The sequence below is a fragment of the Emydura macquarii genome, unplaced genomic scaffold, assembly GCF_026122565.2.
Source record: "Emydura macquarii macquarii isolate MOO-44397 ecotype Brisbane River unplaced genomic scaffold, CSIRO-AGI_Emac_v2 contig_318, whole genome shotgun sequence".
Taxonomy (NCBI): Eukaryota; Metazoa; Chordata; order Testudines; family Chelidae; genus Emydura; species Emydura macquarii.
In genome coordinates this window covers 13986535-14013651 of record NW_027130455.1, presented here as the reverse complement: position 1 = coordinate 14013651, position 27117 = coordinate 13986535, and the positions used below count along the sequence as shown (strand labels likewise).

At 40.6% G+C, this 27117-nt stretch overlaps 1 protein-coding gene across 3 annotated transcripts in view; it reads right to left on the bottom strand.

Moving 5' to 3' along the window:
• Positions 1-27117, bottom strand: part of LOC137166958 (disks large homolog 2-like) — a 623160-nt gene that overhangs the window by 455097 nt on the left and 140946 nt on the right. For all 3 annotated transcript variants that reach the window (XM_067568887.1, XM_067568895.1, XM_067568902.1), the window contains exon 5: positions 641-810. In XM_067568887.1, the coding sequence (XP_067424988.1) occupies positions 641-810 (170 nt within the window). The remainder of the gene's footprint in view (positions 1-640; positions 811-27117) is intronic.

Below are 27117 nucleotides of genomic sequence, written 5' to 3'. Positions count from 1 at the left end.
GCCTGTGCACGGGGAAGACTTCATCCTACATTTCCATGGCAACAAGATGAGGGGGGAAATAGCCTATTAAAGGACAAGTGAGCTATCTTGCTAGAACAGTCCGTTCTATCTGTTATTCTTTCAAAAGCAGCTTTGGGAGAGAGAGAGAAACCTGGGAAAACTCTGTAAGGAGAAGTTGGGGCATGGTCATATGGTCTTTTGAAAGAAGGAGACTTGGAGAAGACCATATCCAACGGCATCCTAAAAGAAAGGCTGGAGCCGGGGAGAAGGTTTCAAAGAAGGAGGGCTAACTAACAGCTCATGGGCTGACACAGCTCACTGGCTGACACTTCTGTTGTCTTTTCTCTCTAAGCACTGAACTATCTCTACAATCATTATCATCTAAAATAGACCAGCTGCCTAAATTCTCTATATATTGAATATTAGATTCCAGTGCTCCCATCCCTAACAGCTGCAGGGAAAACAGGCAACTTCGCTCAGAGCATGGCAGTCCAAAAGCATTTCATTTCAGCTCCTGGCATCCATCCACACAGCCAGATTACTAAACTTCAGGCTGAGGTGCCAATTACACTATGATGAAAGGTTCAGTTACACAGCAAGAATGAAATGTCAAGATGTGGGTTCTCCTTTTCATATTTACCTTTAGGGCCTTTGAACAGTTTGATTTCTACAACAGTCTCCAGAATAGGTCTCCTTCGACGAACATACAATCTCACTATAGAACCAGCCTCTTTTAGTGCCTCCACTGCTTTGCTGTGAGAGACCTCTGACACATCAACCTCATTCACCCGCAAGATACAATCATTGACCCTGCAAGGAAAGAAAGAACAGATTTAGAGAGTGTTGCATTTGTTATTTGAAACTGAAGGGAATATGTTTCATCAGCACTATTATAAAATGAACATAGCTTAATCGGGATGTCTGTCAGGTCACAGACAGATGCATGTCACTGATTAACAGTGGGAAAACGGCACATCTGGTCAACAGAAATGGCACATCTCATTGTATCTGCAAGCCCAACCGATCATTTACAGATATGAGCTGCTGCTTCCTAGTACAAGCTCTTCGGGGAAACTACTGCCTTTTTTTCTGTGTTTGTACATCACCTACTACAACGGGGGGGCCTGGCCCATGACTAGCATTCCTAGGTGCTATTACAAAACAAACAAATAATAAAATTCTTCTCCAGCTCAATTTGCTCAAGATAGGTCACTTCTCAGCTCTGTTATAACAAGGAAGTCTTACTTTAATTATGCAATTTTGTTAAAGAGCTCATGCTATGTTACCGAAACTATGCTTATTCTTAAGAAAATCTGTTATTTAAATATACACAAGGCAATCACTTTTGCTTCATTCAAATGCCTCCTTAGAACTTTTCTCATCAGCAAGGCCCACTTGTGATATTACTTAACATTTTTTAATTTATCACATATGAATCATACACAGAATATAAAAGACTAATTTTCATTGCTAAAAAAAATCCTTTGGGTAGATCATCTCTTTCCTTGTATTTTCCTGACTTTTTAGGTTTTAAGGCCCATGGGTTAAGGACCATTTTCTGCACTCTTATGTCATACAATGCAGAACACATGCTTTCTCATACATAGAATCATAGGGCTGGAAGGGACCTCGAGAGGTCATCTAGTCCAGTCCTCTGCACTCATGGCAGGACTAAGTAATATCTAGCACGTCCCTCACGGGTGTTTGTCTAACCTGCTCTTAAAAATCTTCAATGATGGAAATTCCACAACCTTCTTAGGCAATTTATTCCAATGATTAACCACCCTGACAGTTAGGAAGCTTTTCCTAATGTCCAACCTAAACCTCCCTTGCTGCAGTTTAAACCCATTGCTTCTTGTCCTATCCTCAGATGTTAAGAAGAACAATTTTTCTCCCTCCTTCTTGTAACAACATTTTATGTACTTGAAAGATGCTATCATATCCCCTCTCAGTTTTCTTTTCTCCAGGCTAAACAAACCCAGTTCTTTCAGTCTTGTCTCATAGGTCATGTTTTCTAGACCTTTAATCATTTTTGTTGCTCTTCTCTGGACTTTCTCCAATCTGTCCACATCTTTCCTGAAATGTGGCACACAGAACTGGACACAATACTCCAATTGAGGCCTAATCAGCTCTGAGTAGAGTAAAAGAATTACTACTCGTGTCTTACTTACAACACTCCTGCTAATACAACCCAGAATCATGTTTGCTTTTTTTGCAATAGCATTACACTGTTGACTCATATTTAGCTTGTGGTCTACTATAACCCCCAGATCCTTTTCAGCAATACTCCTTCCTAGGCAGTGATTTCCTATTTTGTACTCATGCAACTGATTGTTCTTTCCTAAGAGGAGTACATTGCATTTGTCCATATTGAATTTATCCTATTTACCTTACACCAATTCTCCAGTTTGTCCAGATCATTCTGAATTATAATCCTATTCTCCAAAGCACTTGCAACTCCTCCCAGCTTGGTATCATACGTAAACTTGATAAGTGTACTCTCTATGCCATTATCTAAATCATTGATGAAAATATTGAACAGAACCAGACCCAGAACTGATCCCTGAGGAACCCCACTTGTTATGCCCTTCCAGCATGACTGTGAACCATTGATAACTACTCTCTGGGAATGGTTTTCCAACCAGTTTTGCACCCATTTTATAGTAGTTCCATGTAGGCTGTATTTATATTTATATGACCCACATTACCATGGTATCCAACCACAATCTTTAATGCATTTATCCTCACAACACTCGTGTGAGGTATGAGAGTGCTATCATCTCCATGTTCAGATGGGAAACTGAGGAATAGAAAGATTTAGTGACTTGTCTAGAGAATTAAGCCCAGGTCTTCTGAGTACCAGGCAAACGCCCTAACCACCATCCTCCCGCTGCCAGTGTTTGCTAAATAATTGCAAAGGATTCCAAAGAAACATGTATTAAGTACTGATATTGATTAGCTGGTGTTCTAATAATATGAAGATAAAAAGTTGATCATAATTTGAATTATGATGTGGACTAAACTATTGCACCAATGGCTCATTATCAAAAACTAAGCATGTAATCTTAATATCTGGGATCCATCTTTCCTCCATCATCCCCATGTCACAATTCGGGGCAACTGCACTTGTATTCCCCCTCTGTGGTCCCTTGAGGACATCCACTTTAGGCTTCTAGTTCCTCAGCCATCACCACTCTTGGGTGGAGATCCACATCTCTCTCCCTCCTGACTGAGTTTTTTCCAGGCTCCACAGTTCCCTGCCTACACCATGATTTCCCTAGCAAACCAAACTGCCTAAAGAAGCCAGTACCTGCATTTTGCTTTCTCTTTGAACAGTTGTAATAGCAGCAGTTATAAATGACAACAGAGCCCTTTATAAGCAAGCACATTTATTCTTAAGGTGAAAGCATTACTGACAAAACATATTAAAAACAATAAAAGGCCCTATACATAAGCTAATAAGCTTATCAGACATCACATGCCAGCAAGGGCTCTGGCAGGAGTCAGTCCTTCAAATCCCACAAAGGGTGAGGTTACAAGTGGTAGCAAGTTCATAGCAGCCTTGGCTCAGAACTAGAACAACCATCAATAGTTTCCTTTAAACAGCTTGGGCCTTTGACCTCGGCCTCATGTAACAGGTGATCAGCAGACATAGGCCCACTCCTCAGCTTCAAAAGGCAGGGTTTTTAATAACTTGGGGTGGGGAATTTGCATTCACCGCCACCTAGATATAGCCCAGGAAATCCACTTCACACATATTATGCCAAAAGTCCATACTTGTCTGTCACATTGTTCAATATAGTCCTTTGATCATCCATCCTCACAATAATACATATTTTTTTGCAACAGACCCTACAGATACTTAAACTTAATTCACTAAGATTTTCCAAAGATATTGCAGGCAACTGCAGTCTCTGTCACACCACATCCCATGGTATTGTTGCCTTTTACTGGTCATAAGGCGCAATTAGATTGCATGTGCTTTCAGGCATGCACATAGTGCAACATACAGCTACTATGAGTTGCCTTGCCCCATTTTAGGTGCTGAAGATATACATAAATAAAAACATGCAAGAAACAAAACTAACTGAAAAAAGAAAATAAAGCAAGTGGATAAAATTCCAGTATGCTGCATACTTTATATATGAAGCTTCACTCTGGACTCACGTATTCCTTTAAAGCAATACATCTGTGCAGCAGGATATCCTATTGCAAATTCAAATGTTCTAGGGTGCTGAAGGGAATATAAAGTCATAGCCAAAGCATAAATGAATTTCCATGGAATAATTTAGACCAATTCTTCAATAGTGGAAATTTTGTGTGCTACAAGGTTGTTATAAAAAGCCTTCAAAAACAAAGATATGTTCTGTTGTCAAGTTTTTGGAGAAAAGAAAAGTTACAGAAGAAAACTTTGATGATAGATTTCAACTGGTACAAGTGGAAAAGAAAATACACAATTAAAAGTCTCCTTATTATAAAGACATATGTATCTAGAGAGTTTTAGGTTTTCATTCAATAGCTGGATTTGCTGCTTTGCTTCAGTGCCAGACATACTAGTTTTCCAAATGTATAAATGTGTCTTCTATGGTCTGGCTGTCAAATTAACAGGTACTGTAATTTAAATTACATTTTTTTATTTTTTTCATTTTAAACTGGTCATGAATATACTTTGTCATTGCTTATTGTTTAGATATAGGATAATTACGAAGCTGTTTCTGCATCCTTTCTGATTTAACATTGTTATTATGTTTGCAGTACATTTGTCTGTACCACGTCTTATGAAAATATTTTATTATCCTATTTATTAGATAATTGGTGAAAAAGAAAAAAGAAAATATTCTTTAAAAAAACCCAAAACACAGGAGTTATAAGTTATTCTACTCTATAAGCCTGCATATTTCAAATTTTTCCATGGTATAAATCCACACCTCAGACGAATGCCCTAATCAGCAGACTATTGGCTATTCTGTGGTGCGTCTGTCTCAATCTACTATGAATAAATAAATACCCGTTGGAGGAAGAAGTCGAACCTGGCTGTCCCACATCCTAGGCAGGTGCACTAACCACCAGGCTATAGTGTCACTTGCCTTCTCTCTGCACCAATGAATATTCAATTATTATGCAAAGCGGAAGAGTTCCAACAGGAGAAACTGAATCTATATCCCAGTGGTTAGAGCATTCACCCAAAATGTGTGCGAATGAGAGCACGGACTGAACCTGGGTCTCCCATCTTCTAGGTGGCTGCTACAACCACTGAGCTATAGAGGCAGTCAGTCTCTCTTTCTCTCTGGCCTCATGAATATTGAATAATTTGTACAAAATGGAACAGCAACAACAGGAGAGAGTGAACAAGCTCCACTCCAGCATAGCCTTCTGGTTAGAGCACTCCCCTAGCATCTAGGAGACCCAGTTCTGCCATTTTCCTAAATCCCAGGTGAGTGCCCTAACTTCTGAGGGTATGTTGCCGCCGCCAGATTGATCTTTCTGGAGCGATTGAGTGGTCAGTGCAGACCCACTCAATCGATCAGGAAGTCGACTGAGTAAAACCACCCCCTCAAGTAGCGTAGCGCTGCATCGACGGGAACAGTGCAGTGAAGACACCGTGCAGAAGGGAAGCAGAGCAGTCAGGGTGAGTTACGCAAGCTACTCTGCGTAGTTTGCGTAACTCCCATCGACTGCCGCCGAATCTCCAGATAAGTGTAGACTAGGGCTTACTGAGAGGAGAGAAGGACATGTGCAGATTTCTTCAGGATGCTCTGACATGTGAAGGACATGACATGGTTAGCTAACGTACTTCCTGAAATTCACTAAGACCATTATACAGTTAAAAAATTGAGCATTGCCTAACTCCTCTTAAAATTAAACAAGCTTATGGTATAGGGATAGGCAAATGCTGGTGAGAATGTAATGAAATAGGAGGATTTCTGCATATATGCTGCATATGCCCCAAAACTAAGGCATTTTGGAAATCCACTGGAGACTGTGAGTGAGCTTACAGGATGGCAGCTGTCAGATAACCCCTTAGTATTTTCATATAATTGTCCTGAAAACTCTGTGTCATATAAAAGACATAAAGAATGATCATTCATCTCCTAGTTACTGCTAGAATTACTACAGAAGTGATGGAAAAGGAGTGACTCCCTAAAGCTATTGACTGCTATCAAAAAGCGTGGGAAATTCTGGTATAAGAAAAATGAACTTATCATGTCAGAGTTTTACCAGGGATAAGGGAAAAAGGATTACTTAGAAATCTGGTGGAACTCTTTGGAGTTTGCTCGAAGAGGGTCATGCTCACCACCAAACTTGACAGTTTGAAAACTTTCTTTGAATGTCAAGGAAGGGAGAGAAGTCCTTCCGTAGGATGACAAATACTTGTCATCTTTTATGTTTGTGCAATGCCTAGCACAATAGAACCCAACCTGTTTGTGCCCTTTAGTCTGCACCTTAGTAAAAAGTTGGTTAGTTTCAATTTGCAAGTATTCTGTATGGAGTCCAGGATGTTAGGGTTTAAGCTCTTATTATTTAGAGTCACAATTCACTCATTGTGAATTGGTCTCCAAACTATTTTCTCAGCCTTATTGACATGTTCATATTACTCATGACCATACTGGAAATCTATATTGCACAAAGCTAAAACCTTCCTATGTGCCATTATATTGCTGTGCATTTTATAGATGTGAAAGTCAAAGTACCAGGGAGAATACACTCTGAGCCAACACAGGAACACACAATCTAATCCAAAACAGAAACACACAGGAACAACAGAACAAAATAAGGCCACAGAGCTTGAGACTAAGACCTACACTAATTCCACACAAAAATTCCAGTTTGAAAAGAATTGTTCAAAAAGCCATTCCACAACAAGCCATCAAAGACAAATTTCTGAACATTAAGGTTGTTTCCTAATAGACTTGGTATTTTTAAACTGTTACTGCCATAGTTATAGTATTGGGAAATAACAACTTAATATCTTTTATGGTATTTCTTCAATAGATACTAGTTCATAAAGTTATTGTCTGTCAGAAGTACTGATCTAGAAAGAAAGCACAAGGGAAGCTTTTCTCTAAACTATTGCTAATACTCTTTTATAATAATGAATTTATAAGAAATTCTAGACAATAAGAACTCTCAAAAGTATTCTTAAAATGTATAACTTTAATTACTAAGACCTAACAATCTCAACATAGACCTCATCATAGCACATACTACAGCTTCAAGAAGCTTCTTCCAAAAATTACTCTCTTACTGATAAAGAGAAGTTGTTTTTTTTTCAATAAAAGCAATGCACAATTAGAAATATTTCAGAGACTGCAGGCATCATAGACTCATGCAGAACACTAGCAAAAGGTCTTTGAAAATATGTCTTCATCATTATTTAAAAGATAATTTGCCTCACTGTTAAACAGCCTGAATAAAAGACATCTTTCTGGCACTACAGTTTCATTGAAGTCTTTTCCTCTTAGTCCACAATTCAACAAAGCATTTAAGTATGTGCTTAACAACAAATCCTTTAAGCATAGGAGTAATCCCATACCTAATTCAGCAAAGCACTTAAACAGGTGCTCTATACTTCAATTTATAGACATCAATGGGATTTAAGCATGTTGCTAAGTGTTGCACTCAATTTAAGACAAATTAAGTTACCCTAAAAGGTATTACACATTTAGTGAAGGAGTCTAGCCAGTAAACGAAGTAAAATGATATTTTGTAATGAAGTGGAGACCAACTGCAACTCAAGTCAGGAATGTGGAAGAGGTTCAGCATCTAAGGGAAAAGATGTTCTCTGTGACAGTGTTAAAGACTCACAGTAAGAGTTACGTTCAAAACTCAGAAGGAATTTTAGAGACTAAAGATTAGGGGATTCATTTTACTCTTTCACTTTAAAACCTTATACATTTTTTACAAATGCTTCTGGAAATATATTGAGATTGATAACGCACACAAATATCAATAACTCTCATGAAAGTAAGTCTTCAATATAAATGGTCTAGGATTAGCCAGTCTGGCCACCTGAAGTGGCAGCACGTAGGAGATAATTAATGGGACTGAATGATTTAATTATTCTCTTTCTAAAGTAACTCAACAAAATGTCAAAAAGGTACAGTACTTTACTCAATTTTTGGGGGATGTGAGTGACGATAGGTATAATGAGGGGAGGATATATTAGAGCCTTTTTAATCTCTGTTCCCATAGCTGCACACTCTTCTATTGCACTGGCTAGGGAAAAATGTAATTCTTGGCTTCAATATGCAAATGTTTCTCTTTTTTTAAAAAAAAACCAAAAACAAAAATTTAACTGACCTCAAGGAAGAATGAGAAATAAAACAGGGGTGTAGCCTAAAACACCTCTCAACATACATCTCTGACCTACCAACTCGACTAGCGGAGCCCTCAAAGACACACTCCTACAGAAGTGTATTGAGATAAAGATGCTAGCTATATGCTTATGTCTTGGACATGTTGCCTGCCTAGGTACAGATATGGCCCTGGTAAACATGTTATCTGAGCCATCAACAGAATCTATGTTTGCTAGACCCATGCTCCAACACATAGAAATGATTCCCATTGACGCTAGGGCCCTTTTATACTGCTCTGGAAGTAGAAAGTGGCATTAAAGGGGGAGGAAAAATGCATCTATATCCATGTTAGGGCCATCTTGCACTGCCAGAGTAATTTAAAGAGTCTTTAGTGCAAAACAGAATTGACCACATGCTGAGAAGTTTTGGAACTCATTTACAATATTTGGTTATGTCTGTCAGCTGAAGTGAAAGAATGCCAAGAGCATATCACAATATGTTTGATTCATTTGTCACTCAGAAAGCTAGCCCAATGGTTGTACATTTTAGAATGAAGTTCCAAGTCACCCATAGAAGAGTTTGTGGATTAAATTTGCTTGCTAAAAATTGTGCATTTTTTAACATGGATGAATGATTCAGGACATGACAACTTGTAGGACAAATTCACTGAAAGTTTGCAAACAGCTGATAAAGCAGGGCAGTGAGATTGATTTAAATAAATGAGCTGATATTGTTAGAACACATGAAATATCAGAAGCCTAGATAACAACCATACCTAAACAGAAGGCAGTATATGAAGTAGCAAATCCAATCCAAGCTTTCTAGCAACTCAAAAACTAGAATAGTTTGTTCTCCCAAGACAACTGAAGGATTATAAACAGAGTAGTGTATTGCTGGAAGAAACCTTGAAATCTGTCCTCATGTTCTGTAATTTTTTGGTGGTGCAATTAACTTTAAAATGTCTGGCCGGTCCCTCTGGGGTTCACTATTGGATGCATAAATGGTGTAGCTTGCGAAGCGCGGTCAAGAAACCTATCTCCCCTTGGGAAGTACCCAAGGATAGGGTAATAGTAGAACCCCCTGGGTGAAGAAAACAGCCCCAGAAAAGCAGATGAGCCACAATCTTGTTGGTCAATGGTACCCACACTATTGGGACCACACCCATTTAGAAAAGGCACAGTTGTAGACACAATAAAGGAGGTGCTTCCTTCAACTTGGAGTGGTGCTCCAGCTAGAAGCTGCAGCAGGTCTATACTAATTGTCTTGACCTTCATCTAGCAATTGAAGTTCTATAGTCCCTGCTAAGAGAGAAGGTGCCTATAGCAACCCCTTCCTTCTTTGTTTTGCCTAGGCGTACACGTCAAAGGTCTGTGCTCAATGGTCACTCATCCTGGTGGGACAGGACCCACGTGTCAGCAGCAGTGTGGCCTGCTGGCCCCAATTTAGGGGTGGTCTGTTTGACCCAATTAGGGGAAAGCCCTGGAAAATGTGGGCTACAAAAGCTCCCCTCTTTTCTTTCTTGGCTCTAAATTAATCATTGCTATCGGAATATTTGTACTGTGTTATCTGGACTTGAACTGAAAGACCATGAACTTCAGAAAACAGCCATAATTGATAGAGAATTACAACAACTGGGCATTGATATTGCAGCCCTCAGTGAGACAAGACTCTTGGAAACTGGATCACTAGATAAAGTAAACTACCACTTTTGCTGGTTTGGGTAACCTGAAAATGAACCAAGGTGTCAGATTAGCTGTCAAGAAGTCTGTCCATGTACCCCTCCAGTATCTATTAATGAGAGGATCATGTAGCTGGATGTTAATATGAACTCGAGATCCCTGACTTTCTGTCCATCTACAGACCAACACTTGACTACTCTAAACAGAAAAAGCTGAGTTCTATTCTCACCTGGAACAAATCATCAAGAATTTCCCCGTAAGAAACAGACTTGTTCTCAGTGATTGCAATGCCCATGTAGGTAAGGACTGGGAGCACTGGGGACACATCATTGGCCAACATGGCACAGATCTTCTTAATGAAAATGGCCAGCATGTCCTTGAGCTTTTCGCCTCTGTGAGCTGATTGTCTTAAACACCTATTTTGCTGGCAGCAGTAGCAAGGTCACATGGAGGCACCGCCGCTCCGGACACTGGCATCAGCTTGACCTCATCCTGCTCCACCGCAGAATCATTCACGATGCACATGCTCAATCAATGCATAGCGCTGATTGCGACACTGACCATGCCTTTGTCAGGGCCAAGCTCCTATTACAGCTGTGATGCTGGATGGATTAGAGGGACCATTGATGATATTATTTAACATCAATATTTCAAAATTACAACAATTCATATGAGATATGCCATGTCAGATACCATTAGAAAGGTTATAATTTGCTAAATATAGTGATACTGTGTATGTGCATGTGTCATATGTGTATTGGAAGTTATGGATATGTCTGATGTATCTGTATTTTGGCTTGTGCTGTGTTTCTGGGTGACACCCCAGACGAAATGGCTGCAGCACTAACCCGCTTAGTGGCCCATTAAGGAAACTCATAGGTACAATGGGCCCAGGAGGAGAAGCCAGGGATACACCTGATGAGTCACCAGGACTTACTCATGTGACCCTGGCCTCCATCTTATTTCTGTAAATTTCCACAAGCAGCCTAGCAAAGGCCAAGGGATATAAAAGCCAGCTGCACCACATCCATTTTGTCTTCAATCATCTTCAGTCTCTAGTCAGTCTTATTCAATCTGTCTTCAGTCTTCACCTACCTCTGGATCAACTACTCATCTACAACTGAAGTTGTGAAAAAAGGACTGAAACCCATCCAGGTACTGGAGGTACACCAGAGGGACTATACAAGCCTACAAACTCCACAATTCTACTGAAAACCAGATGTATATATGGATTTTCAAATCATTTGTATATATCTGATTGCTTTAGTCATTTAACATTTCTCTTATAGTTTGTTTCTTTCCTTTTATAATAAACCTTTAGTTTTAGTTACTAAAGGATTGACTGGCAGCATGGTATTTTGGGTAAGATCCAAGATCCTTTGGGGTCAGGAGAACCTTTCTGGTAAAGAGCATAGAGTTTTAAATAACTTATCTCTTTACTGGACCTAATGGGTGATTGGGAGCCAGAGACTGAAATGAAGTAAAGGGGGCTGTGTATATTTTGTTTTAGATTCTTGATAACTGGTGTGGGGAATCAGAAGCATTGTTTGTGGCTGGTTGGGAAGTTTGACTTCAGTGTCACCCACCAGTGCTGGGAGAATCTGCTCTCCTTTTGCAGCCTGCCCTGACCTTGGCATTTTCAGGTGGCTATCCTAGACAAGGATGGGTCACAACATCTTAAAAAGATCCATCATGCAAAACCAAAAGACAAACTTCACCTCAACATTACTAACATGAAGGATGCTGTGCAAACTTGTGCAAAGTTTCAACATGCACTTGAGCATGTATCTGAAAATGATCAACTTGATTCCCCAGATTCTGATACCTTGTGGGACAATCTTAAAAATAAGACTGTGGCTACTGCCAACGATATCTTTGGAACAACAAAGGGAAAACAACCTGACTGGTTCGCAGCAACTGAACATCTGCTGCTCCCACTTATAGAAAAGAAAAAGCAAGTTCACCTAACTTTACTTCAACAACCAAGTACAGAACTCTTAAGTTCAAAGAGGCTAAGGCTGCGATCCAGAAAGACACTAGAGAATTTGTCCAGAAGTACTGGCAAGACCTGTGCAAGAAGATTCAGACCTGCTTTGAAAGAGGGGAACTTCACCGTACCTATGATGGAATCAAAGAAGCACATGGTCCAATTTGTAAAAAAACCTGCAAAACTGAAAGCAAAAGATGGTACCTTCCTGATGAGAGGTAAGAATAACTTGATCAAGGGACTGAACATTATAAAGAACTCTAATCAAAGGATGCCATTATCTGTGATACTGCCTTAGCTGCCATTCCCCAGTTTCCAACGATGCAGGAGCTGGACCAAATAACTTTCTCTACATCTTTAAGAGTTGGTATCAAAGAGATTGCGCCTGGGAAAGCAACAGGATCACTTCTGCTATCTTGGCTCAACTTTAACCAGCTCACTTAGTCTTGATATAGAACTTGATGCGAGAATCGGCAAAGCCTCTGTCAACTTTGGCAAACTTACCACACATGTCTGGAACAACAGTGTCTACTAACCCTGAATACAAAGATGTTTGTTTATCAGGCTTGTGTCCTCAGTACCCTCCATTACAGCTGTGAAAACTGGCCCAAGTACTCCAATCAGGAGCGGGGATTGAATAGCTTCCACCTTTGCTGTCTCAGAAAAATCCTTGGAGTAATTTGGGACCAACAGATCAACAACAACAAGATCCTTGAGAGAACCGGCCTACAGTCTATGTAGACTATGCTGGATGTTCCCAAGCTTCGCTGGCTGGGATATGTGGAGTGCATGCTTCAAGATCATCTGCCAAAGGTTTTGCACTATGGCCAACTCAAGAACTACCCGCAACACAGAGGAAGGCCAAAGCTCTGATGCAGTGACAAGGTCAAGCAGGGTCTCAAAGAAATTCAGCATTCCTACTGACAACTGGGATAGCCCTGCCCACAACCACTCAGTCTGGAGAAACTGGGTTAAGGCTGATGCAGTCATTGCAGAGAGTCATTAGAGAACCCAGGCTGAGGTCCAGGAAGCAGAGTGTGTTCCAACCCCCATTTGGTGAAGGGACCTGTAGCCACTGTGGGAAGGTCTGTCGCTTGTGAATTCGGCTCTTCTCCCAAACTATTGCCAAGAAGCACCGACTGACTTCGTCGTGTTTCCTTTCATCTGTCAAGATGTGGATTTTTATACAGCAGGATGGCCATGTTCCATGTTCTGATTAACTTAATACAATGTAATACTTGCAGGAAAAAGGTGATCTTGTAGTTCAGGCTCAATTCTCTGCTCTTTCACTGACTTCCTGTGTGTCCTTCGACGAGTCACCTAGCATGTCAGTACCTCAGTTTCCAAGCTATAAAATGTATCAAACATTCCCCTTCTTTGTCCTTTTGTCTTATTTATTTAGATTGTAAGCTTTCAAGGGCAGGGGGCTGTCTTTTACTTGTACTGTGCCCAGCCCAATGTGGCTCAAATCTCGATTGAGACCACTAGGCGCTATTGCAATACAAAAATAAATAATAATGGTTCTTCTCCCAGGAGCATTCTCCCTTGTCAGAATTTTCTGGGAGCTGGAGATTCCAGTTGGCAAAACATTCCTTCCCCCAATCCACAGACGAGATGAATCTGCATGGAGCTTGCAGAGGGATATAAAGGAATGAAGAGAAATCTTGAACACTTCTGCACATTTAGACACCTCCAACGTGGAATTGAGGAGGGTGACCCAGTATTGGTTTAACTAGGAGGAAAGTGGGGGTACTTGATCCCCTACAACTGATCGCATTTTGCTTTGGCTCTATGCTATGGTCCTTGTATCCCATCATGGCACTGGCCATCTGCTAATAAGCTTCCCCTCTCTCTTTTGGCTAAAATCAAAGGTCCCTGAGAGTAAATGGACAGAAGGGGCTTGCTACACAATGAATCAGGATCACTTTGCATTGTTGCAATACACTGTGCATTTCACTGGTTCCCTACACCATCACAGCTGCAGGAGTCACAACAGGAGCCCTGTGTCACCAAAAGGGAAGCAGCTTAATGGGGCTGCATAAGATGTTGGGATGCATGTAGGAGGGCACCAGAAGCCTAGGACCCACGTAGGGGATAGAACTACCTGCTATTTTGTAATGAGCAGCAGCCAAGAATTCAGACTGGTGGGCCTCTTAAAGGAACTATTCTTAACATTAATGGGACTTACAGGCAAAAAATAGAATTGCCCCTCTATATGTGGAATTAAAGCTATTCTTTCCTTCCAGAATATAGGTAAAACCCAATTATCCAGATGTCTCAAGGGACATATTGGAATTCTGATTTCAGGGAACATGTCTGAATTTGGCCAGTCCACAATTTGATGTAGCTTGGATAATGCGAATTTACCTGTATATATCTTAAATACTTGTTTGACTAAATATTATGATGGAAGCTTCCTGGAATCTGAGACTGATATAGCAAGGTTATGCAGCTTTCATAGGAAGTGACCAATTTGTTGCCTATTACTATTATTGCATTTGCTTATTGATTTTTGTTTAATAGTATACTTGTCCAAATGTGGTTAAAGTGTCAAATTATTAAATATTCTTTATAATACCAGCAACATTCACTGAGTAAACCATTCACTGGTAATAATGTAATCACAAATAATAGCACAAACAGCTCCTATCAAAGTAGGTATTCCCACCCACCCCCCCCCCCCCCCCTCAGTATTTCAGCTTCATACAGCATTTGTGATTTAATTTTCTACTTACTAATTGCATGATGGAAACAGCAATATATTGCACTATATAATTAGGAGTGGAAAAGCCCCTGTGGCTCCTGTACTGTGACAAGAAAGTAAATCCAGAAATTATCATGTATTCCTGTTCATACAGCACAACAGTGTGAGATGTGTCAGCATTTCTCTTCTTTTTAGAGGTTTTAAACTCAGCTGTAAAACTTCACTCTAGGCACAGAGTTGGCAGACAAAGCCTCAGCCAGAGAGCAATTTCTTTCAATTTTAAAATATCTTTTATCATTTTTTAATTCTAGTCTGGCTTTGAGAGCTTCCTTGGATAAAGCTAGGGTTACTCTCCTATTAACCTTGTCTGCAACTCTCCACAGATGATGTGACACAAAAGACTGCAAGTTCACCAAGTTTTAGCATTGTATGTTTGCCTTTGTATTATCTATTATTATGCGTCTATGTGACCGTGTTTATGTACCAACTGTGTGTCTCAGGATGTCCATTATAGTGCTATATTGAATGGTGAATCTTGCATTCAAAGACTTCACAGACTTCATAAAAGCCAATGAGTGTTCCCAGAACTTTCTTCCAGCCTCAACCAAAGGAATAATCAAGTCCTTTTATGTATTAAAGCAGACGCAGACAATGTGGGTTTTGTCTGAAGCACTAGGCAGGTCTGAGAGAGGCTGTGAGACTGAGGGGTTTCCCTGCTTGCCAATTATGAGACTAGGATATTGGTTGCAGGCTGTGTCTGGAGGAAGAAAGCCAGGAGAAAGAGCGTGACCCTGAGAGGAAGCTGAGAGACAGGGTTTCTTGGGCCCAGAGCTCACCGAAATGGCAGACTTGGGGATTTCTGAAGAAGGAAATTGCTTGCTGATATTTGTTTGTACCATGTTCAAGTTCAGCCTTTGTGTACTTTCTTTTGTAAATAAACAAGATTACTTGATTTATATCACCATTTTCTCTTTCTAACAGAAAAAAAAAAATCCTGAAAGGCCCTGACTTTTGGCTAACCCGTCACGACGAAGTAGCAACAATGGAATGCTTCTGTTTTCAGTTTGCTAACATTCTAATGTAGGCTGTATGGTATTTATGAGCCATAACATACATCTCTGTATAAGACTAGTTTCAGTACATGAGGGAAAGACATTCTAATAATGGTCTGAACATTGGGGGAGTTAGGAACTCCTTCAGGCTGTGATGCTGCTACCATCCATGCCCCTGGACAAGTCCCTTGGATCTCTCTATCCTAGTTTTTCTATATGTGAACACAGCTTCTCAGGGATGTTGGAAGATTAAAGTTTATCAAGCATTCTTTGCAAAGTATTAATTGCTGCTATACCAGTATGGTAAAAGTAATTGCTCCCTCTTGTTATTTTTGTAGACTTAAAAATATATATTTGGGATTTTAAATTTTTTTCAGGACTGATCCTGTGAAACAATGGATTCTTCTTATGGGGCGCTGAAGTCAGCACTTCTTAAGAGGCTCTCATTGGAGAGGGATCCTTAGGAAAATTCTTAGTTAAAACATTACAAAAGGAATTTTTTTTAAAAAAAGAAAAAACAATTTTAAATAATGGCCACTTTCGTGCTCAGAACGTCTTGAAATGTACTCATGTTTAATGCATTACTTGCACTTCAAAAACTTGGCAAGCAATTAGTCTGAATCGTTCTCAAACTGATTCTTGATACTCATCATATTAGCTGAAAGATTGAACCGTTGAGTAATTAATGTTTCAAAACCACTAATGTACATACACAATAACTTGTCATTTGCATTACTGTCCAAAACTGCATAACATTCTGATGTTTCCAAGCACCATTTAATATGACACTAAGTATATGTTACTTATACAGGACTATCTAAAGGACATTCATTCTGAACTCTTATGTGCAGGCTGCCAATATCCACTAGATAAATACAACTGAAAATTCTGTACAAACTCAAGAACTTCTCCCCAACAGTCACTCATTACTGGATGAACAGCCACTCATTATCAGATGAATATCCAACCTCTCCTCCCCCTCCCCCCCCCCACATTCATCCTGGGGCCCACTTTCCATGATCTTCTTTTTTTTAAAAGTTAAAACAAAAATTCCTCACCACTCCCTCTCCTAAAGATGCCACCACTCCCAGCAAAACAGATGTATCTTGAAACAAAAAAGATCATCTAATTCAGACTCTAGTGCAGTGTTTCTTAACCTGGGGTTTTAGAGGGGTCGCAAGTGCAGAGCTGGTATTGGGGGTGGCAAGAAAGGCAATTGCCTGGAGCCACAGGGGTGCCAGGAAACTAAGTTACATGCCTCAGCCCCATGGGGGTGGGACTCAGGCTTCAGGGGTACAGTAGTTTGGAAAGGTTAAGAACCACTGCTCTAGTGGATAAAAACAGGGGAAATTTTAAGGCCTTCACAGTGGAAGTCCTGCCATCCATAACCTCCTATTTAAACTAAGGAAATAACAAGATCAGACAATTCGGCTGATATCACCTGATACAGAGCCACATGAGAAGGGAAGCAAAACCTCATTCAGCCAGGACCCAAACCATATAGTGCTTCATAGAATTACTTTACCTAGTTCAAAAAATAAGTTCATGGAGGATAGGTCCATCAATGACTATTAGCCAAGGTGGTCAGGGATGCAACCCCATGCTTCAGGTATCCCTATACCGCTGACTGCTAGAAGCTGGGACTGTATGATAGGGGATGGATCACTTGATAAATTGCCCTGTTCTATTCATTCCCTCTAAAGCATCTGGCACTGGCCATTGTTGGAGGACGGGATACTGCACGAGAAGAACCATTGGTCTGAGCCAGTATGGTCGTTCTTATGTCTTTGTGAGATACCTATTAAGAATCTGATATGATCATTAACTAATATGGCTCATTATGATTCATGCAGAGTGAGGTACATATTGTACATGTATTATAATCTTTCAAGTCACTTTATTCTTTTTTTTTAAACATCCTCCCCAATAGACAAAGAACACTTAATTTATAAAATTATGTCCAAGAAATGTTATGTCTGTAACACACAGACAAAAGTAGATAGAGATAAATTCTGCCCTTTGCTAGATCCACTAGTGCAAATGCCAAATTAAAGAACTTTTACTACCTATGAAAGGTAAATCTGGGTTTATAAATCCTCAGACTCCTGTCTCCTAAAACAAGAGTAATTTTGTTTAAATCAGTGGATGTAAACCAGTGAATGACAAGTGTCAGTGTGAGGAGAATCTGGTCCATAGATTTGCCGGATAGCAATATGGCATTGGACAAATACATGGTCACTCATCCACCCATTACTAGCCTTCTAAAATGTATTATTATTATTATTGGTGCTGCTATAATACCCAAGATGTATTAAACACATTCCAAACACAGAACACTACACAGTCCCAGACTGAAGAGCTCACAGTTGAGAAAGTCGAAATATAGACAAAGCATGAGTGAAAGGGATATGGCAGCCAAGCAACATGATCAGGGTGGCAACTAACTCAGGCTGGCCTGGTTCACATTTCTCTGATTTTGTCTGTTCAAATACTTGTTTTAGGTTACAAAACTTTGTAAAATTTGTGTGAGCTTATGACTTATCTGTATTCATTTGCATACTAAAGTCCAGTGGCAAACGAAGGTGTTTTCTTTATTTCAACCTTTTTGGGGACACATGACAATCCCTCTTACCCCCACAACCGCTACAGGGGCAGCTTCCCCCTTCATCTGTAAAATAAGCTGCTCCCTCTCTCCATTTTCCATCAGTATCACTCTTCAGCTTCACTATCTCTAGCTCTCCCCACCCTCTTTCTATTTCCACATTTGTTCTCTAATCCCCTCCCCCCCCCCATTTCACCCTAAGCCTTTATGCCTCCTCTAACTCTCCTGTCATTCCCATCTATGCTTCTTCCCCCATCCTGTTGCCCTAAAATACAGGAACTCTTCAAGTCTCTCTCTCTTCTTGGCCTCTAGCATATTCACTCCCCGCAGAGGTATTGGGTCAGGGGAAGCCTTATATAGATGGCTCTGGCATCTATATAAGGAAGAGACAACAGCCTCCAGTGCTGGCCAGGAGGAAAACCTCCATTCACCAAAAGCACGCCTCATCTCTAGGCTTTGAAGCCAGAGGCTAGAGGGGTACTCTAGATAGAAGAGCAGAAAGATTAGGTAGCAGTGGGTTGCAGTGGCAGGAGGGGGTTGGGGCATAGGGATCAATTAGCCGTGGTGAGATGGAAAATGAGGGAAAAAGAAATCCAGTCAATCATGAGCAGAGTGAACTTGATGCTAGGAGGCTCTGAAGCTCCTCTTAGCTGCTGCTGGTGGTAGAGGGTGGGAAAAGGGCTAAAGTATTCTGGGCAAATCTCTCTGGGTGCGGTACAGGGCAGGAAGGCCCTGACTTACCCTCTGTGCCCTCAGATGCATCGGCTGCTGGCTGCTTGGAGGAAGGAAATTTAGGGATATCAGGGTTTTCAAAACCCACTCCCCCCAGCTCCTTGCGGCTGCTGCTGTTACTTCCTGTGCAGATGGAATGAGGGAAAGGATGGCCTCAGGGCCTAGTTCCTTGGCCTGGTCACTTTGGAAATATGTACAGAGGAACTAGCCTGAGCCAGCTGGCTTGGGCTTGCTGGGGTTGGGTTGCAGGGCTCTTTAACGGTGGTGTAGACATTCCAGTTCAAGCTGCAGCCTGAGCTCTAGGACCCTCCCACCTCACAGGGTCCTGGAGTCTCAGTTCCGGAAGTCTACACCACAATTAAACAGCCCCCAGCCCAAGCCCCCTGAACCCAAGTCAGTTGGCATGGGCTAGCCATGGATTTTTAATGGCAGTGCAGACACACCCTCTGGGTCCATCTGAGGGAGGGACAGGAAACTTGTCTTTGATTAAAGATATGTTGTGGCTACCAGATGTAACACAGGATCCTTAGTTAAAACCCTTCCAACCAGGACTTACCATATCTGAAACATATGTGTGGCTGTGCAGGACAACCAGGTTCAGCAGAAAACCCAGAAGGTTATTCTACACTTGGTATTTTTACAAGCATCTTTAATCTTGGGCTCTCAACGCACTTTGCAAACTTTAATGAAGGAAGCTGCACAACAGCCCCACAAGGCTTTTACAATAGGGAAACTTAAGCACAGAGGAGTAAAAGTCTTGCCAAATATCACCTGGCAAACTGAGGACAGAACTAAACAGTGCTGTACTAATGTAGAAAACACTCCCTTCGCTGGTGCATTGATCAAGATACTACAAACTAATAAATATAATAAAAAGGGACAAAACTCAACTCTATCAACAACAGTTTATATACTTAAACTGAGCAGCAGAGCTTAGAGTTTCTATTACCATGCAAATTAGTGAAGTGAAAAGCTCTGCTTTTTCAGCTGTTACATGGCAGACTAGAAAGCAGCATGTCAGAGCAAAAGGGAAATGTGTGTGACATATATTTCATATGAATGCCTTTCATGCCATGTTTCCACTAAATTCCAAAGCCCCTATTCTAATATTTACAATGCCAGGGAAGAAGGGTGGGTGAAGGAATTGGTAATAGCAATGGGGGAATCCTAACTAAATTGATTCTGTTTGGTTTGCCAAAGCTCCCCAAGTTTAGATATTTATCAAAACCACAAATGAGGTTTCTGATTGGGTGAGAAATAGTCTCTTAGTGTTTTGGCACTTCCACTTCTGAGAAGTAAAGAAGTGACTAAAAATTAAAAAAAAGAACTTTTTCTGTCTCTCAAAAAAGGCTTTGTTTTGGTTTGAACTTTGAATGAAGACTCTAGTTAAACCAAACTATTATTCTCATACTTTGTGGACAGTGGAAAAAATGAAAGGATGCTAAGAGTTCTGAAGATCCCAGCGGGAAACAGCGTTAAGGCTGTTATATATGGTACCAGATGTGTAATATGTTTCACAGACTAAGAATGGACTCTGTGAAGACCTGATGATTTCCCAGCTACATAATCATGGAAGCCTTTTCCCTCACACAAGTGATTATTGAGCTATTTAATACTTGTAACTGCAATAGCAGGGCACAGAAATGCTGATGAAACAACCACTTGGGTTTGGCCTTGTTGCAGCATTTTCAGGCTATTATTATAATTTACAGGGAGAACTCCTTCCGTACTGTTGGATGAAACCGATATATATAATGTACCTATGTGTCTGAACTTCAAATTATACTGCTACGTTTAATTATTGTGCAGAAACAGTGGTAGAAATTGGCAGAGAAAGGCTTTGAAAGTTAAGGGGAGTGAAGAGGTAATGATCTTTTTCTGTAGGTTGCTTAATACGTTCCATTATAAAAGATTCCTGTGACTTTTTTTTTTTTTTTTAAACACCATAGTTTGTAGCAGGCTTTTGAAATTCAGCAGAGAGAAAGCCTTCTGGTTAGAGAAAGTCTCCACCCACCCTCACCCCCACCCCCCTTTTTTTTTTTTTTTTTTTGTACGTGTGTCCCATGAAATTCTATTCTGGCTTAGCTGGAATCAAACTGTTAAAAAAAAACACCATTTCCCTTTTCTCGCTTGTATTGCTCAGAGAAATTTTGTCAGCCTGCCAAAATAAAAACTGAATATAAATATCTGGGCTCTTTCCACCATTAAATTCACACTGCACTGGGAGCTAGAGGTGGCCAGATCATTTTTGACATTAAAGCCAAAATGTTTCAGATTTAGACAAGGTTTTCAGTAGGAAGGTTCCTCGAGTCCAGGGTGGACTTTCTGGTCACTTCTGACTAAAGAGAGAGAGACCCAAATAAAAAATTGTACGTTTCCAATCTGAAAATGGACATTACAATTCCATTTCATGAAAATTTTCTACAGAGTATCTTTGTTTTTGTTTCAATGCAGAACAAAACATTTCAAAATCTCAGAAGTTGTTATGAGAATGGTCATCCTCCAGCCAGCTCCACTGGGAACATCGGGAAGCTACCAGAGCTGTAATGAGTGGGAAGGGGGGGGTGATGATGTGTGGAGATAGCCACACCAGCCTTCCCAAAATGACAATAGCCCCCAAGTCTGACACATTGCCTCTGCATCTCCTTCCCTGCTCTGCTGGCACCAGATGGGGCAGGAGACAGTGGGTAGTTATGCCAGCTGACAAATGTAAAATAAAACCTCAAACTCTAGTTCAGCTCAAATCCCTGCCCTCAGAGTTTTACTTTATTAACATAAGAAAGATTCAAAACAAAAGCAAAGCAACTCAGAGCACTTGGTAACAACCACCACAAGCCTCCCCGTTGCCAGCAACACACCCTTCCTTATAGCTCCTGCAACTGCTTCCCTGCAATTTTAGAGCCCCACCCCAGATCAACCACCTGATAGGCAAGGAGCCAGAGTTCTCCTTATAACCCCTTATGCACTGGTGTTTAAGGAGCACCTTTATACCTCATCATATCCCCCAGTTCCCAAGGAATAAGGGGGAAGAACAAGATTAGCCAGGCTCCTCCTAAACACCCCTAGATCAACCACATGGCACTGGGAGCCCATACCGTCTCTGGAGCCATGACCTCCCAGGAGGAGGGGAGAAGCCAAGCCAGGCTTCCTTTGATCACCCTCTGGTTTAAAGCTGGTTGGAATTTTTATGCCAATGATATTCCAGAAAATTAAGTTTCCAGATAATTTTGATTTTGCCAAAAAATTTCATTTTTCTGTGGGGACATTCTAAATGAAATATTTTATTTGGAGTTGATTTGACCCATATTGGAATATTTCATTTTTTTAAATATTTTGTTTTGAATCTGTTCAACACATTAAACTGTATTTCCCTATTAGCACATTGGCTTGTGGGAGTTGTAGCTCATATCCCCATACTCTCCTATGAACTGAATTCTCTGGAGGACCACATCTCCCACAATGCAGGGCAGGTCTGAGCTGGTAGTCACATGATTCTGGGTGCATTACTGGAGGTGTAGTCCAGCCGAGGAACCTGGCCTATAGGAAAGAACTGGGTCACCATATTCCCAAACTACAGTTTTTATAAGGCATGTACCACTATGGGAAAATCCAGTTTAACACTGAACTGACTTGAAATGAAGTATTTTGGGACAGTTCAATAAACAAATGAAATATTTGATTTTGGAATATCAAAATGTTTCATTTCAATAACAAATGTAAATATTTAGACATTTCCAAATACATTTTTTTGGTATTTCCATTCCACAAAGAAACTGTGAAATTTCAGTTTTGGAATGAAAACAAAAGTTGAAATGTCAGCATTTCCTAAGGCATGGAAAACTAAATCAACACCCCTAGGAGTTTACACTCTAGATAGATACAACACAAAGGATTAGGAAGGAAGGACAATGAGAGCAGATAGCAAACCTGATCAAGATCCCATTTAAGGCAATGGAAAGCCTCCCACTGACTTTAAATAGTAATTGGATCAAACCCATATTGTGACGGACAGTTGGCAAAGGAATGTTATGCAAAAGATGTGAGCTTTAACGAAGGAAGAACAGATATATAGACAAAGCTTGGGTTGCCAACCCTCTAGGATTGTCCTGGAATCCCTAGGAATTAAAGATTAATTTTTAATTAATGATTACGTCACGTGATGAAACCTCCAGGCATACATCCAACCAAAACTGGAAATCCTAGGCTTAAATCATGCAGAGCTTTATAGTTCAGGATAAGAAACCCAAACTCTGTGTGGAAAGAGAGAAAGACAGTGAAGGGATTCTGTGCTTTCCTCACTCTGTGATTGGAACAACAGAGAGGAAAATTATTTACCTAGAGTATTTTACGTGGACCAGAGGGAGGAAGAAGTGATAATTCTGAATGTTTAAGTCTCAGTGAGTGCAGTTATAAGTTTGTATTAACAAAGCAACATTTGAAACAATGGATCAGATAATATGGGACCCCTTTAGTTTGTGCTTATTATACACAGCTCATCTATGGTACACTCAATTTTTCATAGGTATTTTCCTTATGAAGTTGAAAACTCTTCCTAAACTGTATGAGTAGCCAATATATTTTCTTTAATGGCAGCATAACTCCCCCTTCTCCCCCCCCCCCCCCCCCCCCCCCCCCCCCCCCCCCCCCCCCCCCCCCCCACAGATATCTAAAATGATCTAAGTTAAAGAGCTCAAACTTCCTAACACAAACCAGGACAGAGTGAGCAGTCAATAATTCACGCTCTAATTTATGGCCATCTGCAGACCAAGCATGTTTTGTTTAATGGGGTGAACATCTCCTTATTAACTTACTACTAAATTATGTACTGAGCTAATGGCACTGTCAGAGGTCTGTAAATAGTGCAGATATGAATCAATGTACTGCAGCAGTGGTGTAATTATTAGTAATGACCTGGGAAGGCTTTATGCCATAACATATTAAATACTGGTACTCATGTCCTAAATTCAAGACAAAACTTACATATCCAACAGAGGATGGAAAAAGGCAACATGTCACAGACATGTAGTCATCCTACTTAACGCAAAACTGGAGCTGACTATGGTGATGTGCATAGTATAAAACCTATATGGAGTAAAACAGAACTGTGATTTAGGCACTGTAGTTCACAAAGCGTGTTCTCGCCTTTCTTATCAGTGATCTTTGATCAGTGATACAGATGAAGCTTGGCCACTAGACCTGGTTAATTTGGAGACTCTCTCAGCTCATTACTGAAAAACTTGCACATTACTGGTAATAACTCTCCACAGGCCTCTACATTCAGATCTTGGTAGATAGAATTTATCCTGAAATACAGTGTAGCTTCAGAACTGAAAGGTCTAATATTGACACGATCTTCTCGCTGAGAAATGCAGAAAACAAAAAAGCTCATTTACATCGCCTTTATCAATCTCACAAAGGCTTTTGACCTTGTCAGCAGAAAAAGAGTATTTGCACTTCTAGGAAAGATTGGATGTCCCCCCAAGCTAAGCTCTTAAGCATGATTTGGCCCATGAAAACATGTACGGCACAGTCCAATACAACAGCTCAGTCTCCGAGGCTTTCCAGATTTGTAGTGGGGTCAAGCAAACCTGTGTACTTGCCCCAACTCTATTTGGGATCTTCTTCTCCTTGCTATTGAAACAAGCTTTCAGTTCCTCAACTGAGGGAATGTACTTGCACACAAAATCTGATAGAAAGCTGTTCAATCTTGCAAGACTTAGATCTAAAATCAAGTCCTAAACTGGGAGGACCTTATCCAACTCCTCCTTTTCGCTGATGACGCAGCAATGACAACCCACACAGAAGCCCATCTCCAAAACCTCATGGACAGTTTTTGAAAACCTGCAGAGACTTCGGGATTACCATAAGCATAAAAGAATGAACATAATGTGCCAAGGAGTTGAAGAAGCATCCTTCTTCAACATCAATAATTATCAACCTGAAGTCATAAATGAGGTCACATACCTGGGGTCTACTATTGCAGTCAACCTTTCACTTGAAATGGAACTCAACATCTGCATCAGAAAAGCTGCATAACAATATCTAGACAGAGCAAGAGAGTATGGCAAAACAGCAAACTAACAGAATACGCAAAGATCTGTGTGTATCGTGGATGTATTATCAATACACTTTTGTACAGGAGCAAGACATGGAACTTATGCTCTCATCAGGAAACAAGGCTCAACAACAGCTTTTATGTGCATTGTCTTCATTGAATTTTTGGAATCTCCTGAAGGAACAAAGTCATCAACACTGAGGTCCTCAAACAGGCCAGCATGCAAACACTCCTTAAACAGAGATGCCTCCGCTGGCTTGGGCAAGTGTTCTGAATGAATGATGTGTGTATCCCAAAGGACATCTTCTATGGCAAATTGGCATCTGGAAAAAGATCTAAAGGATTTCCAAAATTCCATTTCAAGGATGGGTGCAAGCAAGACCTTAAAGAAATGGACATGGATAACTGGGAAGATCACACTCAGGATTGCAGCCTTTGGAAACAAGAGCTCAATAAAGGTCTCCAGCTTGGCAGAGGAGAAAAGAGCTTGCAGAAGGCAGAGCCCAAAGGGTCAAAAGGCAGCAGAGATTGTCTCTCTCGAGTGGGTCTCTTCAGCCACAGGGATGCATACCCATGGTCTCTGGAGACTGAAAGATGCCAAAGAAGAAGGGCTCTTCATTGCCTCCAAATACTCGTCTAGTCATTGAACAAGTTACTACCCAGAGGTGAATCCAGGATTGAGAACCGACATCACTAAAGCAACTGGTTATTCTATGTTCATGGTGCAGAGGGAGGCTGTTAAGTTGTATGTTTTTAATTCAATTTAAGTCTTCAAGCTTTGAGCACAACGGAATCAGTTCCAGACCTTTCTCTGGTCCATTTCAAGTCAAATACAAGCACCTGTTAAAATAATTTTCTGATTGGATATAATTCTTTACCTATAACAGTTTTTATTTCTCTTTTTTATTGTTATTATTAAATATATTTGCATGAAAACAGGGTCTCAGTTTCTTCAGACTTCTTTTTCTTCTACTGCTTATCTATCACTAAAATTATAATCCTTCAACACACACCAGTGGTTTGGCTAAGAAGTGTACAGAGAACATAGACATTGTTTTCTGAAATCATTTGCTCTTTGACTCCCAGCTGAGCCCAAGGGGCACAAGACTGGAAATCAGAGGGGAGTCAGTTCAGTTCTGGTTTCCTGTCTTTCCCCATCTGTATAATGATGCTTTCCCACATCAAAGTGCTTTAAGATCTAGGGAAGAAAATCAGTCTGGCTACATATTATTATGATGCCACCACAACTAATCAGACACAGAAGCCTTTGAAGATCCCCTAATTTAGCTGCCCAGCACAGGCAACAGTTATAACACAGCTATCAGAGCTCCATGGGCACAAGAGAATATATACAGCACTCAACTGCCTAGAGGGAAGAATGTGGGGCGGGGTGGAGGGAACATGGCTATGGCACCTGGTAGCACACCAGAAGGGCATACTGTAGGAAGTATATGCTACATCTTTTCAAAAGACATAACAGTATCTAAGTATCACCATTTCCTTCTCTCCAACTCTGCCCCCTCACCCACCTAGTACAGCTCGGGCTCCAATTACAAGCCAAAAGCATTTAAATGACCCAATCCACAGTCTTCAAATAAACTCGTGTTGAACTACATAGTACTGCAAACAATCAGCACTCACAAATCATGAGTAAGGTCCCCCAAATGATGAGACTAGGAAATAATACATTTGGGGTTCTCTTGTTTGCCTACGGTTGTGAGCATTTTTATGGTTCACATTTTCAAGCTTTTCTCTGCAAACATGAGGGCTAAAATATTCTTTTCTCTCTTAAAAGAAAGCTGGCCAAAACGAGAGTAACCGAATCACCCCACGGCTGGGTTTTTAAGAAAAACATCAAATAGCACAGGACTGGCAATAAAATTGTGAGAGTTGGCAATAATAATCAGAAGGGTGGTTTTTTTATTTTAGATCAGTTTTGGTCCATCACTACTGAAAACAAATTTATGCTTTAGCTTTAGTTTATATGTACTTTTATTACTGCCAAAAGA